The 21449-nt window shown below is 35.7% G+C and overlaps 1 protein-coding gene across 8 annotated transcripts in view; it reads left to right on the top strand.

Moving 5' to 3' along the window:
- The window catches only part of DCUN1D4 (defective in cullin neddylation 1 domain containing 4), a 129376-nt gene extending 108238 nt beyond the window's left edge, over positions 1 to 21138 (top strand). For 5 of the 8 annotated variants that reach the window (XM_058298823.1, XM_058298819.2, XM_058298803.1 and 2 more), the window contains exons 8-11: positions 501 to 609; positions 15273 to 15377; positions 17547 to 17649; positions 17756 to 21138. In XM_058298823.1, the coding sequence (XP_058154806.1) occupies positions 501 to 609; positions 15273 to 15377; positions 17547 to 17649; positions 17756 to 17811 (373 nt within the window). In that variant the 3' untranslated portion in view covers positions 17812 to 21138. The remainder of the gene's footprint in view (positions 1 to 500; positions 610 to 15272; positions 15378 to 17546; positions 17650 to 17755) is intronic. The other 3 variants (XM_058298830.1, XM_058298808.1, XM_058298826.1) reach the window with 1 other exon arrangement.
- Positions 21139 to 21449: the final 311 nt, after the last annotated feature.

Here is a 21449-nt window from a genome sequence, read left to right as displayed (position 1 = left end):
AAGCAGTGCATGATCATCTTGACTGGATCCTGCCTGGACTGAATAAAAGAAACAACTATACAGAAAATTTGGGGGACATTGGGGAAATGGACTATATATTAGGTAAGAAAATTAAACATTTGATATACTGTTAAGAGTGATGATGGTATGTGGTTAAGTAGGAGAATACCCTTATGCTCCTAGGTTCAGGCTGATTTAGACGTGATGTGTCATGAAGTCTGCAGTGTACTTTGAGATGGTTCAGAAAAAGATTATCATGTGAGAGAGTGCACATATGACAAAACGTCCATTGTCGAATCAAGGGGATGGGTCTGTGGGTGCTAACTATCTTTCAACTTTTCTATACATTAAAAAAATTTTTGGAATAGTGTAGAAAAGAAATATGGGTGTGTTCCTGCTTCAGGGTTTTATTCTTTTCCTTTGATATTGTGTTTTATATTAATACCCCAATTAATAAAAACAACCTCAGATTATAATTTGCCTTTGTTCTGTTTTTCTAGATGTGATACAACAGAAAAACTAAGAAATACTTTGGATTACTTAAGATCATTATTAAATGATTCTACAAACTTTAAACTTATTTACAGATATGCATTTGACTTTGCACGGGTGAGTTTTCTGGAGCCTATCCAGATGTTTCCCTCTCCTCCCACCTCTCTATTTCCTTTGGAGGTTTGTTTTTACATGCCACAGCAAAGAAGTTAAATAACTTATGCCCAGGATGCATTTCTTTCTACACGTACACTTTTTAAACTAATCCTGATTTGGAGCAGAAATGTTAGCAAAAAGCTATAGTGACAGACCTTTAATAGCTATTACAATTGGCTTAAAAGTAGGTTATAAGTGGGCCTGAAAGAGATCCTGTTCTAAATGTGTCTTTCATAAACTTGGAAAAACTTCTCCTTCACAGTTGACACTAAGCAACAAACATCCACCCATTAAATTTACTCTGGAATAAGCTAATCATATCAAACCCAGTTTCACTTTGGGTGCTATTACTATATTTGGAAATGTTTGACTGTCAAAGTTAAGCTAATTTTGTTCAACGTTATTCAAATGTATTTTTTTCATTTTGAAGAATGATCATTCTCTTTGTCACATAGTGAGCCAGGTCCAAGTACATGAGAGTGGTTCTACTGGAGTGAAATAAGCCTTACTTTTTAGTCTGGTTGCCATAGGTAGTGAATTCTGAAATTGGCGTTGAATTCATTCAAACACAACCCACAGCCCACACAGTTATACTTTATTTTAGAAGGGTGTTTCTATTACAGCTGTCTGTTTGTTGCATTCAGGGAACTAGACTTTCTTGATGCACTGCATTTTTTTAAATGAATTTTTTTAAAAAAAATTTAAAAATTAAAAAAAAAAACTCAGTAACAGATGATTCTTTGCTTTTTCCTTCCACAATACTGTTTGCTTTATATCCCCTTTGGCTCTGCCAGTTCTGCACCAAAGATCTACTCAGCGATGACTTCTGATACAGCTACCATAATATTAGCAGTTCTCTGTGGTGCCCTCATTCAGATGTTTTGCATTTTTGCAGCTTTCTAATCAAATCACAACATGCATAAAACTTATAAATGGTAGAAAATGATGAGGTGAAATTCAGATGCCGTATTTTACTGAATGGTGTTTGTGTAATTGTATATAGAAGTTGCTTGGCTGATGCTTTTAGAATAGATGTGTAGTTTCCAGGAGTAAATATATTACTGAAGAGTTTTTGCCCAGTCAGTTGTTTCTTAAAGTATAGATTATAGTTCATTTGGAAGCATTATACCTTCTCCACCAAAATGAACCCTATTTCCTGACTTCCCTGTTTAGGGGTCAGAATTATCCCAGATATCCCCTGCTTTGTTCCATTTTGCTCCCCTCTGGCCTTCCATTCCGTTCTTGGTGACTCACCATGGCTTGTCTCACAGAGGCTCCTGTGGGTACCTCTTCCTTGGTGTTTTCACTGCATCCTCACCAGTTGAGTCCCCTGTTCCTCCTTGCCTGCACTCTAAGAGTAGCTCTATTTCCACGTTCTTTCACTTATTACATGGCATTCCCTTCATTGGGGTGCCATTGCCCTGTGTCACTCATCTTCCAGTTCTCCAAAACCTTCACGACCTTCCCTTTGCCTTTATTTTAATATAGTGCTTTGTGTCTTTTATAGTACATTTGCTTGCACAGTAACCCTAAGTGGCAGACAGTGATGGTTTTAATCCACTTCACAGAAGGAGAAAGTGAGCCTGAGAAAAATGGAGAAATGGTCACACTGTTAATAAACAGTAGGTCCAGGACTAAAACTCAGGTGTACTGACTTCACATTGAGACTGCGAATCACTCCAGGCCCTCACAGTCAAGTCCAAGCTGCCTCCCACAGGTGGCCCATGCTGGGGTGAAACTGAGTGAGTTGTTGTTCTCTGCACCTGCTGCCTGCCATTTTGGCTTTTTTTGCTACAGGTCAAGTTGGGCCCCTGCCTAGAGTCCTATTTCTCTTCCCACAGCTCTATCCAGTTCCAGGCTTCTGGGCCTAGCCAGAGCCTTCCAGTTGCATGCCACCTCCTTGGGTCATCCCAATGGGAGGGTCTGCTGCCTTTACTTCCATTGTCCTACTTTCTCTTCCAGCTTGGCTCTGCAGATGGGTTTGACACCTTAATACTGCCTGGCAGACTTTGGCTTTTCTTTCTTTGTATTCCTTGTACTAGCCAGTACAGTGTTTTGCTTTTAAGGAGGTTCTCAATAATCATTGGTAAATTAAGCATTTTTATGTAATAATGAATAACAGCCACCCATATTTAATCATTACTTAATTACTAGATTCAGTTCAGCTAAAATCTTCTGTAAGATGAATTTGTTAGTGTATCCCTTTTTTTAAAGCTGTAGTTTATAAATTCTCTGATATGTTGTATTTTCTCTTTATATTCACTTCAAAATATTTTCCAATTTCCCTTGTGATTTCTTTTTTTGACCAATTGGTTATGTAGAAATGTGTTGTTTGTTTATTTTCCAAGTATTTGTGGATTTTCCAGATAACTTTCTATTAATGTCTTCTAATTCTGTTGTGGTCAGAGAACGCACTCTACATAATTTCAGTCTACTTAAATTTATGGAGGCTTGATTTATGGTCCAAATATATTCAGCTGTGATGAATACTTCATGTGCACTTAAAGAATGAATATTCTGCTATTGTTGGTTAGAGTGTTCTATAAATGTCATTTAGGTCAAGTTGGTTGATAGTGTTGTTCAACTTTTCTATATCCTTATTGATTTTCTGTCTTGTTCTGTATCAATTTCTGAGAAGAGTGTTGAACTCTCCAACTATAGTTATTTCTCCTGTTACTTCTATCAGCTTTTGCTTCATATATTTTGAAACTCTGATATTAGGTTTATACACATTTAGTATTGTTATGTCCTCTTGATGAATTGACCCCTTTAGCCTTATGAAATGTCCCTCTTTGTTGCTGGCAGTATTCCTTGTTCTGAAGTGTATTTTGTTTGATATTAATATAGCCACTCAGCTTTCTTCTGATTAAATGCCGGTATATCTTTTTCTATCCTTTTACTTTTAACCTACTTATTCTGACTTTATTTTAAAGTGAGTTTCTTCTACATAGCTTAGAGTTGGTTCTGACGATATCTGTCCTAATTGGGATGCTTAAATCATTTACTGCTAATACAATTATTGATTTAGTGAGGTTTACATCTCCTATTTGCTTTTTCACCCCTATTTGTCTCATCTACTCTGTTTCTTTTTGCCTCTTTCTATGCCTTCTTTGGAGTGAGTTTTTTTTTTTTTTAATCATTTCGTTTTATTTCTGCTATTGCCCTATTAGCTATACCTCTGTTTTATTTTACTAGTTGTTGCTATAGGTTTTACAGTATATATCTTTAAAGGTTCACAATCTTCCATTGTTATACTATTTCACATTTAATGTAAGAACCTTTTAAAATGATATACTTTGTTTTTCCTTTTCCTTCATTTATGCTATTGTTGTCATACAATATGTTCTATAAATTTCATGATAGTTTTTTTCCTTTTTGCTTTAAATAAACAGTTCTCTTATGGGAGATTAAAATGTAAATATCCAAATATTTACCATTTCTGTGCTCTTTATTCCTTTTGTATAGATCCACATTTTTATCTGATATTATTTTCTTTCCACTTAAAAATTTTGCTTTAATGTTTCTGATAGTGTAGATATGTTCTTGGTGAATTATCTAAGCTTTTATTTAGCCTTCAATTTAGAAAGGAATTTTTCTGGATAAAAAAATTCTAGGCTCACAGTTTATTCTTTCAGGACTTTAAAATGATGCTCTCTTTGATCTTCTGGTGTGAAGACAGAAGACAAAATGATGTCTGTTATCATTATTTGTTCCATTGAACATAATGCCTTCTTTTGTTTTCGGACTACTTTTATTCTGTTTTCATGACTTTTCAGCAGGTTAATTATGATGGGCTTTGGCATAGTTTTCTTTACATTTATTCTGCTTGGGGCTTGTCAAACTTTTTGGATCTGTGAGTTCATAGTTTATATTAAATTGGGACGTTTTTCAGCTAATATTTTTTCATATATTTTTTTCTGTTCCCCCTTTGCTGTCCCATGGGAATACAGTTATACCTGTGTTATACTGTCCGATGTTGTCACACAAGCTACTGATGCTGTGTTCTTTTTTCTTTCTTTTTTTTTATTTTTGATTTTTTCCTCCACTTTCATTTTAGATAATTTGTATTATTAAGTCTTCAAATTTACTCTTCCAGCTAGTAGTTTCCTTTCATACATATGCAGTTAACTACTTGGCCAAAAACTGAGGAGACCATTCTGTAGATCTCTAGATCTCTCTGTGTGTGCCTTCCTCATTGCTGGTAATTTGCCCCACAAGTTATGGCCACCTTTTCCTCCTCAAACTCTAAATTTGTCTCCTCAAATTCAGCCAGACTGTTAAGCTCTGTTTGGGTTACCCCTCCCTCTGTTAGTCTGGAAACTACCTCTCTACACAGTAAGCTGGTGTCATTTTAGGGCTCACTTTCTTTCTCTTCTATCAGGTTCACAGACCCGCACCGCCTGTTGTCTAATGTGTGAAAACCTTTGTTTTGTATATTTGGTCAGTTTTCTTGTTGTATGAAATGAGGAGTATATCTGATCTCTGTTACTTCATCTTACTTAGAAGCAGAATTCAAAATCCCTTTTCTTTTTCAGTCTTTATTTTATTCTACTAAAAAATTCTTGCAGGTAATAACATATAATCATCACATCAAACCTTTTAAAAAATAACACTTTTAATGAAAATTAAACTATCCACTACACTTTTAAAACCCTATATACTAGATCCCAAATAATAATGGCATATAATGCAGTAAGTATTTTGAATTATACTTAAATATACCAGGAAAGAATTACAGTACAATACCAGAAAATTTAAAATGACCCCTTTAACAATTCTCCACAGAGAACGCAGCCCTGGTGGAGTGACAGTTCCTTTCCTTAACTTTGAGCTTGGTACTCAATTAAAAATAGTACTTGGCTATAAATTTGTATTATTTTTCTCCTAGGTTTTCTTTGACTTGAACTTGTTCACAGTCTTTCAGATGCCATAGAATTGTGGAACTTTAAAGCTGAAAGAAATCTTAAGATGTCCTCTGATCGTCTTGCATTATTTAGATGATGAAACTGTGAACCAATGAAGAGGGGCAACATGGGGGTCTGAGCTCCTGGGCCTGAAGCAGAGGCTGGCACCCTTTCCACAGAGCCATGCCACTTTGCCCTACTCAGAACTGTCCCCATCCATTGGCATCTTGTTAGAGGAAGATGGTTAGTTATAAATCCAAGGGATGAAACAGCTGGTTCATTGATACAAGTGGAATTTTGTCTCAGTATTTTTATGCATAGGGATTTTTTTCCCTGTGTAAATTTTAGTTATTATAAAAACATATTCTTGTATGAATTGCTTTAAATAAACTATCCATGTTTTTTTTAATTCTTTTTTTAAAATGGACTGAAGGAGAACAAGATTGGGTAAAGAGAATGGGATAAAAGACTAAATTTGATAATTTTTCATAGATCTTACAACACTTATTAAATAGGAAAAAATTTGAGTTTTCTCCATTCTCTACACCAGAGTGAGCTACTATGCTGAGAACTGTCGAGAAAATTGACATTTGGAATTCTGAAACAGGTCAATGTTGAGTTGAATAGGACACAGATTAGCAATTGCAGTGAGGGCCAGCTGAGAGGAGAGAGTATGAATTTGCAGTGACGCTGTTCTCCACAGCAGTAGGCCTTTTTCTGCAGTGCAGTCCAGCCTTAATGCAAAAAGGAGAGAATGATGGGACAGGTTCAGAATGAGAAGTTGTGGATACAGAGGGCAGAAGGGATTTGACAGTAGCCATCCAGACGGAATCAAGAAGTGAAATTAGAAAAACCTGCTAGATGGAGAGAAAGGGAGGCCTTGAAGGTGAGGGAGAGCAAACGTGAGTGAGCAAAAGAAGAATGGGAGATTTCTTTAAAGGGTACAAAAGTCCCTGTTTTCCTATTCTTTGAAATGAACCCTTAGGTTGCAATGGAGGGTTTTATGGATGCAGAAGATACCAGTGGGAATCCTTTTTACTGAGACATGATCTTGGGACAGAGTAGTCCATACAGTCAGTCCCTCAGTGGGTTCACCTTTCCACCAGTAGGTACTGACTGCTTTTGTTTATTAGCCTTTCCAAGGGAATGTTTCAGGAAGATGTAAGAGGCCACCTAAATTAAAGCTAATGTATCTTCTTTCTCCGAGACCACCTTAATTAAAGCTAATATATCTTCTTCCTCTAAGTAAAACAACAGCTAAATCATTCCCATTTAAGCTTGAAATGATGTTACTAAGAAAAATTTTGCTAGGTATTATATTCAACAACCCCTGCCATCTAAGAATTCCCCCTGAGATCTAACCTAAATCTGTTGTTACCATTTGGATTCATTTCCTCTTCTAACTTGAGTCCGTTTCTCACTTCTTAACCGCTATATTTGTTTGTTTTCCCTCTCGATATAATCCTCCAGCACATGCACATGTACACACACACACAGAGCACTCTTTACTTTTTCCTCTATTTTTTCTTGTAAATTACAGAGAAAATGGAAAGTTGGTCTAGATGGAGGCAAGAGTAGGAAGAAAATGATGTAGTCATCTAATTCCAGGGCCATTACCCTAGAAATCTTGTCATTTTTACCTTTAAGATTCCTCTTTGGTTATTGAAGAGTCACCCAGATTTGCTCAACAGTTACTTGTAAAACTAATGGGACTATCCATTTCTTTTTCTTTTCTTTTTTTAATTATTATTTTTTTTATTTTTAAAGAAGCTTTAGATTACATAAATGTTACACAAAAAATATAAGGGATTTCCATATGCCCTACTCCCACCCCCTCCCACACTTTCCCACATTAACATCTTCATTACTATGGTACATTTGTTATAAGTGATGAATACATATTGAAGCATTGCTACTAACCATGGACTACAGTTTACATTATACTTTACACTCTGTCCCACAATTTTGTAGGTTATGACAAATAAACAGTGGTCTGTATCCATCACTACAGTGTCATGGAGGACGACTCCAATGTCCCAAATATGCCCCCAAATTATACTTATTCTTCCTCTCCCATCCCTCAGAACCTTTGGTGGCCACTACCTTTGTATCAATGATAAGAGTTCTTCCATTGCTAGAATAATAATGTCTGCAGTAGAATAATAATAAGTCTACTTAGTCCATTGTTCATTCCCCAGTGTTGAGGATTTGGGGATGACGATGCCCACTCTGCTTCTAATTGAGAGGAAGCTTAGATCCCATGAGACAGATGGATGAAACAATCTTGCTTGCAGTTGCAGACACTCTCTGTTCCTTGCGATCTGGAAAAAGACTTGACCAAACTGGGGAAATGGTAAATACAAATGAGTTTTTATGGTTGAGCTATCTCAAAGTGAGTTGGGAGTCATCCCAGAGTTTATGCTTATGCAAGTCTCAGCAGGATCTCATTGACTTCCACAGTAAACAGTGCCTCCAATGGCAGGGCTCCTGGGGGCTCTTGAGACATCCAGACACTATAAGCAGTGCATACAGCTCAGGAATTCAGCACCCTGTCAGTGAGCCTTACTTTGGAATTTATGCTTTCCAGTGTAACAGAGTTAGATTCATTTATAGGTTTTCTACCCTGGCTCTTCTGCCTCCCCCTCCCCCTTTTTGAACCTATAATTAGCACTGTACTTAGTAAATATATGTACCGGAGACTTAAGTCTTAGGTCTAGCCATGTGCCAGTTGAGCCCTGAATTTCAGCAGAGTTGTAACACCTACTTTCCAGTTCACTGGACTCACTGAGGATAACTTAACAAGGAGATGATGTGGGACTACTGTTTCTTTATATTTAAATCTCTCTTCTGTCGTTACTTCTAAGGGAAGTGAAATGTAGTACAAGGAAGAGCTCAGGTTTGGAATCAGACAACCTAGCTTAAGTCTTAGCCTATTATTTATTGACTGTCAATTCTCTGTGCCTCATTTTCATTATTTATAAATTGGGGAGTATAATGGCATCTGTTGTGATAGGGTTGTTATAATAAATAAGCTTAAATATAAAGCACTTAGAACAATTGCTGGAATAGGTTCTCAGTAAAAATTAACCATTGAATTGGAAATAGTTGTTGAATTATTCTTTACTGACATTACTTATGTGTCTGCAAAACATCAAAATCCAAATGATGGTTTATTTTCTGAGAGTAGGGCTTACAGTAATGGAATCTAATTGTGCCAGATAAAGTGACAAGGAAAGACTGACTGTTGGCAGATTTTTCTTCTCTGATTTAAAGAAGTGTCAAGAGTTCAGGTTATTAAGTAATTGTCTTGCAAACATTGTTATCTGTAAACTGATACTTGCTAGGTTCTAAGAGCATAATTATTTCAGATTCATTTTTCTTAATGGAATGGCACTTTTGGGGTTTATTAAGAAAAAAAAAAACTCCCATTCAGAAAACTGGTTTGTTGTATTTCAGTTTCATAAACTGAACCTTGCTAGTTAAGATTTGAGTTCTTTAAAGATCTTCTTTTTACATACATTCTTTTACTTAGATAGTTATGTAAGGAGACCTCCATTTTTTCTTTATTATTTGTAATCTCTATGGTCTCAACTGACAGTGATGTGATGTATGTCACAAGTCTTCAGTTTAGGCCTTTTGATTTCACAAACCAATCTCTGACTTGTTTGTGAAGCATGTTTTGTTTTTTTTTTTATTATAACATTTTTAATTAGAGAAGTTGTAGCTTTACAGAAAAATCATGCAGAAAATAGAATTCCCATATATTCCCCATTGTTTAAAATCCTATATCTACAGCAGTCATGTTTGCTCTGATAGCAACTTTACTTTGATAGCATACACATACACTGTTCATCTACTCCTCTGTCCCCCTACCTTTTTGTTGTACTTATTACAAACTATGTCTTTATACATTGTACATCCAGAACCATAAATGTGTCATTACTTTTTATGGATTTGAATTTTAGAACCTATAAGAAGTAAAAGTGGAGTTTTATACCAAGAAAATGCAATATAACAGCACTGGCATTTAAAATTATCCAACTGGTTACCTTTACCAGAGATCTTTATTTCTCTATGCCACTTTGAACCACTATCTAGTGTCTTTTCCTTTCTGTATGAAGAACTCTCTTTAGCATTCTATTGTAGGGCATGTCTGGTGATGATGTACTGCCTTAGTTTTTGTTTATATGTCTTAAAGCCTCCTCATTTTTGAAAGAAATCCTTGCCAGATATAAAATTATTTTGGCAGCTCTTTCCTTGCAGAACTTTAAATATTTCATCCCACTGCCTTCTTGCCTCCATGATTCTGATGAGAAATCAATACTTAATCTTATTGAGACTCCCTTGTATATAACATGTTGCCTTTCTCTTGCAGCTTTCAGAACTCATTGTCCTTGGCATTCAGCTGTTTGATTACTTTGTGTCTGGGTGTAGTTCTTTTCGAGTTTATCCTATTTGGGGTTTGTTGGGATGCTTGGATGTATACATTCATATCTTTCATTAAATTTGGGAAGTTTTCTGATATTATTTCTTTGAGTATTTCTTCTGTCCCTTGTGCTCTTTTTTTCTCCTTCTGGGATTCCCATAATATGTATATTGACATGCTTGATGGTGTCCCACACGTCTCTTAGTCTCTGTTCATTCTTTTAAAATTCTTTTTTCTTCCTGCTCCTCAGCCTAAATCATTTCAGTTGTTCTTGTCTTCGAGTTTGCTGATTCTTTCTTCTGCCAGCTCTAATAGGCTGATGAAACTTTGGAGGGCATTTTTTGTTTGTTTTCTAGAAGCCTTGGCCTATAATATTAACTTTATTCACATTTTAAAGCATATACAATATTAAATAATGTAAAAACAATCCATACTTGTTAGAAAATACAACTCAAAACCCCCATTGCCTGAGCTTTGTAATTGTATGGAGCCAGTCTGTAGCTTCAGAATTTTAAACTGGATGCATTTCTCAGAAGAAACTTTTCTTAGCATGGGCAGATTTTTCATAGAGTTTTGCTAATTATAAAATAAATCCACAAACACTCCTCTAATGTCTTCATTCACGTGTCCTAGATTTCAAAATGGAAATAAACATTGAGTGCTTTTTTTCCTCCCATTTTACACTAGCAGGCCTTTGAAGGGGCAAATTTGAGCCAGAAATCTAGATCTAGCTCCTTGCATAGTGTTTGGTATTAAGTATCCCCTCACACTGAATAATCCCCTATTCAGCCTTTTTTACAGAAAACCATTTTTAAATGTAGATATCTCAAGGGAATTTTTATATTAGTTATTGTTGTCTTCAACTCTAGTAATTCTGTTTTGTTCCTTTTTAAAATTTCTTTTTGTCGCAGTTCCCATATCGTTCATTTATTGTTTTCCTCATACCCTTTAGTTCTTTCTCTGAGTTTTCCTTTATCTCCTTGAGAATATTGAGGATCCATTTTTATAAGTCTTTGTCTGGTATGTCCAAACTCTAGTCCTATTTGCTGATGGTTTCTGGATTTTTATCTTTTTGGCCCTGGATGAGCCAGCATTTCTTGTTTTGTTTGTTTCTTGTTTGTCTTGTAATCTTTTGTTACACACTGTACATTAAAATTTCTAAGTGTTAATTCTGGGATTTAGTCCCTGAACTGTCCCTTAAGTTTGTATCCAAATAGTGATATGACAGATTTCCTTGAGTGCCAGGAGCTAATAAAAGCAAACAAACCAAAACAAAAAACACCTTTCACAGTCTTTGCAAATTGGCTCTGCTTTGCCTGGTCTAGTGCTGGGTCCTCTCTGTCTTATTTGGGCCTGTGTGGAAACTGCCTCTCTTCCTGGGTTTTGGCTTGCTCATGGCCCTAGGAATTCCCCCATTTAAAATTTACAGGAGCTCAAATGCTCCATCTACTCCTTATGATATGACATTCTCCCTCTCCTGGGTGCTATGTTATAGAACTTAATGCAGGTAATTCTCTGCCCCTGGCCACTTTGACTTAATTGTTTCTTAAACTGCTTTAGATGTCCACAAGTTCCTTCTGCTTACAGAATAAGTTCTGGGAGGTTGAGCCCAAGACAGGTTTTCTGGTTCAGTCTCAGGCTTCTATCAGATTGGCACTGATATACAGGCACCCCATTATGTGCATAGGGGTTACCCTGCTCAGTCTGGAACAGGTCCAGGGACCCACAGTGGAAACACAGGCTGGCTGTACACCGCACCAGGGAGGGGGTGGGGGAGTAGACAGCAAGTACGCCACAAGCTTCAGCTACTGTTTTTCAAGCTGTGTTTTCTTGATTCAGCACTTGCCCAGTTACTGCAACCCTTTAACTGTTTCCTGGAGGTTTGAGGAAGGTGGCTCTGCCTGTTTTTACTCATTGTTCAAAGATTCTGTGGGGGGAATGGGCACGCTGGGATATATTATACCACCATCTTGGTGGATCAGAACTATATATAGTTTCTTGATTCCAACTAGTCTCTCTTAAAAATCTTCTAGATTTTTCGTTCCTATTTAAGGTTTTTTTCCTTTTTAATTTTTAAAATTCAAGGCCCTTCTTTTTACATACAAGTGGAAAAAAAACTAGATCATCTAAAATTTCAATCCTCTGATATAGCATTTCTGGATACCTAGATGTTTGAAGATTTCCACACAGAGATGCTGCTTTTTTTCATATTAAACTTCAGATGAGATCTTAATAAAAATTCTTTTTTCTCTACTCTACATTAACTGTCATTAGTCTTTAGCTTAAAGACTGCATTTATTCCATATGTATAAGATAATTTCTTGGGATATGCAGAATGGGAAATTTAGTCTGTATTATCAGGAGTCTGGTCACATTCATTAACTGTTGTTTTTTATCTATTTTTAAGGAGGATACCAAGGTAGATTCTAGTTCTGTATTGTAGAGTTAAATTAGTCTTTGGTATATAGAACCTGTTTAGTTCATATTACTATTTGAAAAATAAAACAATTATTTCTCTATTTATTATCTTAGAAAATGAAAGTTTATAAAATATATACCTACATATCTTGGATCAGGAGATGAGCAGGGAGGAAAGTTTCCATATCCTTCTCATTTCACCTTGATGGGCCTTCTGGGGGATGCTGGTTTGACCCTTGACAGGCAATCTCGAGGTACTGTCTGCTTCGATTCTGACCTTTGGCCACAGGAATCTCTTGGTCTGCCCCTGGGTCCTTGGCACTCCACAAGCAGAAGGTCACAGGAGTGGTGTTGACATTGTGCTGTTTAATTTCTTAAAAGGAGCTTTTGGATGTCTTTGCTATACTCTCTGAATTTGTTAGGATAGTTTTTTTGTTTGTTTTTGTTTTACCCCTCATGTTGATGGCTGCCTGGTAAAATTTTGGGAGATTCATTTCATTTTCAATTGGGAACCCCTTTACAGGGAATACCATTGAGATCATTGTCAGAGAACCCTCAAGAGTGTCTCCATTTTGAAGTTTAGTACAAGTTTGCTGAGCGAATTCTTCACTGTTGCTCTCAGGAATTTGGAGTGTTTCCAGTTATGGTCATTTACACTTAGCCTCAAGCCCACCCACAGATAACACTGGTTATCAGTGAGATGCCACAGTTCAGATTGTGAGTGCATCCATAATATCTTTCTCTTTGCTAGGCAGAAGATGGTGTTAGTGATTGCGAGCTGCTGTCTGACACCCTTGCAGAGCAGGAATAAATGAGTGCTGTTCAGCTTTCCAATCCTGTGAGTCTGATGCCTCTCCTTCAAGTTTTGGCATCACTGCCAAACACATGCATTGAAATTTTTCATGATCATCAGTTTGTCAGATGATTATATTGTTACAAAGAGTCTGTCCAGTCCAGGTCTTTTGTATCTTTTTTTTTTTTCATCTTATTGTATGTCCATTGAGATGGGGACATAGGCATTGATTATGTTGGAAGAAGGTAAATAATATATCAAGGCAAGACTAGAGCTTTTGCATTTAGTGAATTAGTATAAACCCCACAAAGGAAAACTTTTCTAGAGCAACAGTGTCATCAGTGCAGTGCTACATGAACTGTTGTTCAACAAATGGAGTTTGGCTGAGTCCTGTGGTGCTGTTATGTGTTTCTCAACAGCTTACGCATGTTTTCTCCTTGCTGGATTGCTTCATAGTGTGGTGCATTGTTGCCATCAGCTACACCTATGTTAACAGGATAAAAGGAAATTTTCCCCTTTGCTTGTACAACACATTGCAAAATGATAAGCCCTTGAAATGCTGCAACTGATGAAGTTTAATTGGTGAAAGGCAGGCAATCTCTAGAGCACCTTTTCTGCTGTCCTCTTCTTCAGTGGCAGTGAGTGCTCCAGTCCGGATCAGGGCAATATGTATGGCCAAGGGGCAGGCAGAGAATACTATGGAAAGGAGACCAAGGAGGCCTCACCTGTTTGCATAAACTGTGGAATTGGGATACGTCTGCCCTCATCAGACTTAATTTGTATGGCCGGTAACAGAGAAGGGAGCCCTCTGACTTGGTCCGTTCATGAATGGTTGTTAATGCTATGACTGGGACCAAAACACAAACTTATCATACATCTTCTATAGCTGCAAGTTCATCTACCCTGTTTGCTGTTGTCGAGTGAGGCCCTAACATTTGCTGTACTGTTCTTTTCAATTCAGTGTTATAGCAAGAAATTTTTTGTGTGCTAAAGAAAACTTCACTGTTAGAGTCCTTGAGGTAACTATTTTATTGGGAGTTACTGGTGGCTACAATGTGGCTGACAGTGGTGATCACCACCTCCCTTAATTGGTGAACGTTTATGTTCCACCGAAATGGGATAGCCAGGCACTTTCTCCCTTTGTAGAAAAGTACTTCTGCAGGTTTCCACTGTAGTTAAAATACCACCTGGAAGCTAGTTTTGCATATGTAAGATTATCATTTAAGGTCCCAGGGCCTTCTGTTCCTTTCCACAGAAAATGCCAATTTGTTCCAGAATGGAAACTTGTAAGAAAGATGGGAATGAGAAATTAGGATCCTTAATTGCAAATATAATGGGAGCAAACTTAGATCTTCTGCCCATATTCAGTTTTATTACTATTTCTATTCTGGTTGCCTTGATGAAATGTTGTATTTCACTTGGTTATTGGTGAAGGGTATTCTGCTAGGAGATTCACATCCAATAAATCCAAGGTAAAGAAGACTATGTAGATAGACACACTACTTTCCCACAGAGCAGGTAGATGATACATTCTCTTATTTGGAGAGAATCTCCAGAGCTCCAACATTTTTTTATGACCTCAATTTAATTCCAACATGTTTAGGTACAAGAAATATAATTAATGGCATATAATTAAAGAAAATTGACTTTTATTATTAAGGAAACCTGATTCCTAAGCATGAAAAATCAAAGTCTTTATAAACTCCATTTAGTTAAGTTAATGGACTTTGGGGTCAACAATTATGATTTTGGTAATTATCATAAATGTCAACAAACAAGTTATTGAGGTACAGATTTTTATTCTGTGAAATAATCATGGATACTACTACAAAACGAATTCATAATGCATTAGGGTGATCATTCAGTTGAGCGAATCTTGCTCAGAGTATATTTATATAGAACCAAAATGATTGAGCCTTTTATTGTGTTTGACTGCCTCTCTTCCCCCAGCTCTTAAGGGTTTTATGGTATATGATAAATGAGTTGTTTACTAATTTCTTGTTGACATGAAATACAAATTTGGATTATTGGAATTTATTATTTGGGGGCATCTGGCTCATCCTCGTTTTTGTTTGTCAAACAGGAAAAGGACCAGCGCAGCCTAGACATAAACACTGCCAAGTGCATGTTGGGACTATTATTAGGAAAAATCTGGTCCCTTTTTCCAGTTTTTCACCAATTCTTAGAGGTACCAATTGTTATTTTATGAAATGTATGTTTGCTTGCTTAGAATTACCAAATATATTTTAACATTTTATTTAATTTTTGTTGTACATTTCTGCTTATAGGAATTTTGGTGACATAATTACTGTCAGTCAGCAACTACCTATTTTCTCTGAGTGTATCTGTATGTGTTTAATGTTGTGTTGCATCATTCCACGTTACAAATGCATCAGAAACAGCCACAACTGTGTCCTTTCCTGTCCTTTCTCATTCCCATTTTAAGCTTTACTTTTTTCTTTAGATTCATTGCTCTTTATAATAATATAAACAGGATCTACTTTCTTTTGTGGCTTTAAATGAATTTCCATTTTAATTAAGCAAAGTTTAAAAAAGCCATCTGCATTCTTTCTGTAATTATTTTAGGGTATTACAAATTTGTAATTTACTCTTATCTCCCAGTGACTTGGAGACATTAGATTAATTTAAACATTAGGCAAATAGACAATATATCCTTTTGCTTAAGTTTTCTTCAGATCAACATTAAGAAACAATTAGGCACTTTATCATTGTTTGTTTGCTTTAAGTATCGATTAAATGTTTTGAGCCACGAGTTATCAGCAACTGGTTTTGATGAAATATAATACTGCAGAATCTGGAAGTATCTCAGGTGTAAGTTTGATTTACTTGGATTGTCATATATGGCATCCTCCTTGCCCTCCCATCCCAAATCCTTTTAAAAAGTGATCTTTGCTTGCAAGGATGTGGTTTTGGGTCTTTGAGAGGATCCTGGACCATGCCTTGACTCTAGCTTCACTCTTAAAATAATCTTTCTTACAACTTATTATATGTAATAGTCTAGAAAAAGTTCCAATTGATATGAATCTTTGAGGACTATTTATTAAAACTAGTTTTTAACCTTGCCAACTAGGACTGCCAGAAAAGGTATAAAAATTAGTTTTACTATAAGAAGTGTTTGTTTACATGTTTGTTTACATTGTAGTCCATATATACAAATGATCTGTCTAATGTCTCTGACCAACCCTGTGAGTTAGCTCTATTTGGAAAATGCGTAGAAGTTAGGCTCTTGTTCTCAGAGAGTTTAGGAGAATTTGAGCCTTAATATGAAGCGTTCTTTAGTGGAAAGACCTTGCATAGCTTGAGCAAATTTGACTTTGCACAATTCCAGGAGCATCATCAAGTGTTCCAGTTATTGGGTTTTTGGTTTTAATTGCTTAGAAAGTTAAATCTGTAGTCTCTGCTTTATTCTCTCTTTCTCCATTTCTCTGAGATTACTTGTATTAGATTGTTTTTCTTTGAAAGGGTGGGGGATAGTAATCCTTTAATTTTTTGATTTTGGCTTTTCCTGTGTTTGCATCCTCAAAACCTTTGGCTCAACTATCTTTGCTTTTTAATTTATTTTATATTTTTATGTACTTGCATTGTTTTAGTATGTTCCAGATTTTAGGATTTTAGTGTGAGGTTTTAAAAATTGTTAGTTCTGGTTTTAAAGCTTTATACAAAGATACTGTATTTTAAAACTAAAATATTGCATATTTCTTGTCTAAGAGGAATAGAAAAACTAGTTGGGGGTTCTTCTAGTTTCTTTTATGGTCAGATTCAGAGATTGAATTTTTAGAACAGTAGTTTTCTTTATTGGCAAGAGCACTGAGTTCTGAGATCATTTGCAACACTTAGTAAGTTCTTGTCAAGTGACCCACTGCTGCCTGCACTTTAAGCTGACAAATTGGTGATGAGCAGTGCCAACCATGGCAGGGTTTATTAATGAGAGCTACCCTTTACTTAGCACTTACTCTGTGCCGAGCACTGAGTGAAGAACTTTACATAAATTAATACATTAACCTTTTAATTCTCTATGAAGTGGATATTATCCCCATTTTATATTTAAGGGCTTCTGTTATCTAGAAATTTCACTTCCAGGGATATAAAATCATGTTTCTTTGTTGTGCTTGCCATTTTGTTTTGAGCCCTCGTAATAGTTTTGTAGTGAAAATTGCCACCTTACATTCTGCTCTTTACTCTCCCCAACCATCCTCCTAACTTGGTGCTTAACACACCTCAAATGGAAAGAGTTAAACCTTATGTGAACTTTATTAATTGATACATACAGCAATTTAAATCATCCTGTTTGTTAATGTTAAGTGTCAGTAATTCCTATTACTTTTCCTTCCATTAGCAATCAAAATATAAAGTTATCAACAAAGACCAGTGGTGCAATGTGCTAGAGTTTAGCAGAACAATTAATCTTGACCTCAGCAACTATGACGAAGATGGAGCATGTAAGTACTAGTGCTGGGTGTTCTCTTGCTCCTCTGTAGTGGTGTACATTTGCATACCTTCTCATTGTGAAAAGCCTCACAGCCTCATTTCTTCCTCTCTCTTCAGGGCCAGTTTTGTTGGACGAGTTTGTGGAGTGGTATAAAGACAAACAGATGTCATAGGACTTTATGCATAGCAGCGAGAGAGTCACTGTTACCACAGTTATGTCAACCATTAGCCATAAATTGCTGTTTGTATCAAAGCGCATGCTGCTTTTCTTGCACTGTCTCCCTTTTGCAGGGATGTTTTGGTGTTTGCTTGAATGGGCGAGCTCTGCTTGCTGTGTAGCATTGTTCTCTTGGAAGGCTGCTTTGCAGTTTGTATTTACACTACAGATTGGTGAATTTGCCAACGTCCTCACTGTGATTATGTGTATATTGCTGTTTAAATTTTGTATATGTGTATAAAAAGAAAAAGCTTCACCTAGAGATTATTTCTGCAAAAGATGTATTGTAAAAATAATTTTGTGGCATATTTCTAGTCCCTTTTTTCAAATGAACCTATTATACTTTATTTGGTCTCAAATGTAGCATTTCAGAAAACAAGACAAACAACTGTTAACATGAGCAAATGTTGCCAGAATTAACCTTATTGCTTACGGGGCCAACTTTTGGGAAAAAGTGGGAATCATAATTTTTCAGAAGCATATGTCAAATGTTATTTGGTTGACTTAATATTAGCATTTTAAAGTGATGAAGGTTAAACTTATTTTAAAATATAGGCATGTACCATACTACAAATCATTTCTACCATGCAAAGTAAAGGGTTTTTTTGTTTGTTTGTTTGTTTTAATGTTAAAACAGTAGTAGTTTGGGTATAGGTACAAAGGAACAAATTAAAATTGCACCTTTTAAAAATGGGGTTTAAATTCTTTTGAACTTTAGCAGTTTATTTTTATTTTATTTTTTTTACTTTTGCATTCTTTTAGCCACTCTTTGGTCTGCTAATGCTTTCCATTGCCATCCTAAGTAAAATCTAATAGTTCGCTGGCAATTCATAACTGCAGAACACTTTTGGTTGTGGCTTGAATTTTTAGTTAAGCCTTCATGATGTCTAATTTTCTAGGATTTTTTGGGGGGTGGGGGTGGGGGAACAAATGATACCTAAAGAGGTTTTGTTTTGTTTTGTTTTTTTGTTTCTTTCATGCTAGGCTTTTCCTGGCAGAATGTCCATTGCAGGCAGTGGGCACAAAACCACCAGCATTGGTTAATTCTATTAAATGATAGGCCCTTTCCTGGAGGGGCCACTTATCATTACCTGAATAATTTGTATAGAAAGGTTATAGCCATTATTTATGTGGATGAGGAAACAAGAGTCGGCAGGAAGGTATTTTTAGGTATGTATTTTATGTCTGGTTTTGTTTGCCTTTCTCTTCTTTGAGAGCTGTATAGTTAATGTGTTTTCCCCCCAACTATCTGGTGCTATTGAATGACTACTTCAGTCCCTAAGGTTTTGTGAAAACACAAAAATCTAATGATTTAATCAAGTAAAAAGCTAATGGTGCATTTGGACAAGTGAACGCTATGTGAGCAAGATTCATGATTTAAACACGTAATGATTGGAAGAGGTTTGGATTATTTCTAAATCTGGCCAAAAGTCCTTCAGATTAAATGTGAACCCTTTAAATGACATTGAATGAGTAAAGCACACAGACAATGCTACTCTTGACCGCTATTTCACAATTTCTTTGCAAACAGTGTTCAGATTTTCAGATTATTTTTTTCCTAACTGAACCACCAAAGACAGAAATTTTGTATGTATATACAGTGTGTGTGCATATACAGAATCATGGTATTGTAGAATGCAGTTACTTCCTTTCTTTACCAAATAGGAAAGTTTGGTTTGCTGTGAAATAAAGCGGAAGTTTGAAAAACTCTAGCGACTAAGCATACTTAATCATTCCTTGTTTGTAGACTCACTTCTATCTTACAAATTAATACCAGTTTACACAAATTTATATCTGAAAGTAATAGAAAATGTTTATGACAAGCAATAGTTATTGAAACTGCTATGTTGAAAGGGATTTTTATGGGTGTGTGTATATTACAGTGCTGATTGGCCATAAGCAGATTTGAATCTGTGGGAAACTATTCATTTTCAAAAATATCCCATACAATTACCAAATCACACTTCAAAAGCAGCGCTTCTTAAATTTGATCTACTGTAGTTTTATTTAAAGCAAATGTAAATCATAGGTGAAATTTATTTTGAAAATTACTGTTAGAATCTGGACAACACTAAAGCACAGATAATCCTAAAAAGAAAAAGATTCTTGCAGGGGGTAGAAATGTTACATATTTTTTCATGGTAGAGTAGAGGCCCAAGTAAAACTATTTCATGATATATAATATGAAAGTAAGTATTCCAAAGGGGTAATCTTGCATACTTTGGAAAACTACTAATAATCTTTAAACCCATGGAAAAGAAATCTCTGCCACTGCTGGGTTGCAGAGTGTTTGCCTTTGGTTTTCTTGATTTTATGTGGTTAATTTTGAGGTGAGAGAAACGGGTGAGACAGAGGAAGATACTTTTTTAAAAAGAGACAAGGTACTTTTTCCTGAAACTTTCTCTTAAGTTAACACAAAACTGAAGAATAATCATTGAGTATTTATTTACTGGCTAATGTTAAATAACAGGATGCCTTCTTTGGGTTTTTCTTTAGTACCTAAGTCTACACCCTTTTTCTCTCTTCCCACTGTGTTTTAAACGCCACATTGCGATACTCTTTGTTTTGTTTGTTTGTTTTTGGATTTTAAATCCTTGTCAGATGTGTGATTTCCAAATATTTTCTCCCAAATGCTCTACTCTAATGGAATACAACTTTTAGGTGTTTAGTGGTGCAGTAGGTCAGAAATTCCATTATTTGATTCACTGCAAACACCCACGGTAATGTAAAGTGTCCCCTTCTTGAAGCATGAACTCTGAATTGTTTTTCTAAATCCGACTAAATTTTAGATTCTGATTTAACAACAGATTTCCATTGCCTCTCGGTCTCCATTTTAACAGTGCTTTTGAAGTTTATACAGAAAGCTTTAAAAAAAAATTAGTTTGTGTCTTTGGTTTTAATTCTTACAACTGCTAAAATACCTCTGTAAGTCTTATCCTTTATCCTTTCATATGTTGTATAATACATGTATAGAATTCATTAACCAACTAAAATGTTGGGTGTCTGTAAATGAGACCAAACCATGGGTTGCTATTGTTTCATAAAATAAGTTTCTGTTGGGGGTTACTGTTAAGTGAACAGCAGCTAACCTATAACTGTGAATGCTTCATGTCGTCAGTATTTGCATTACATTCATTAAAGTGTGCAAGTCCTGTGACTCCCAGCTTAACTAAAGTACTGTTTTGCCACCTGACTTGAGTACAGCAAACTGGTTTTAGGTTTTAATGGAATTGATGTAAAATGATACCCTGCAAATAAAAGGTATTTGTGTTTGGTTTCAGAACTGATTTGTGAATTCTTTCTTTTCTGTTTTTTTTTCCTTCAAAAACTTTCCAAGATGGTCATTATAGTATTTCATTGTTTATTCTTTTTTCATTTTTCTCAACTTTTTATATTGAAAAAAATTCCAAAGCTACAGAAAAAAAAAGCAAGAATAATATAATGAACACTTATATACCTATTACTTTGATTTTCTGGTTAGCATTTAGCCACATTTCCTTTCCCATCAGGATGTGTATTTGGATACATGTATTTCTTTTAATAGTTAGATATACTTTTTCTTAACCATTTGAGAGTAAATTGCAGCATCATGAC

This window comes from Dasypus novemcinctus, chromosome 1, assembly GCF_030445035.2.
Source record: "Dasypus novemcinctus isolate mDasNov1 chromosome 1, mDasNov1.1.hap2, whole genome shotgun sequence".
NCBI classification, from domain to species: Eukaryota; Metazoa; Chordata; class Mammalia; order Cingulata; family Dasypodidae; genus Dasypus; species Dasypus novemcinctus.
This window is presented reverse-complemented; position numbering and strand designations above follow the sequence as displayed.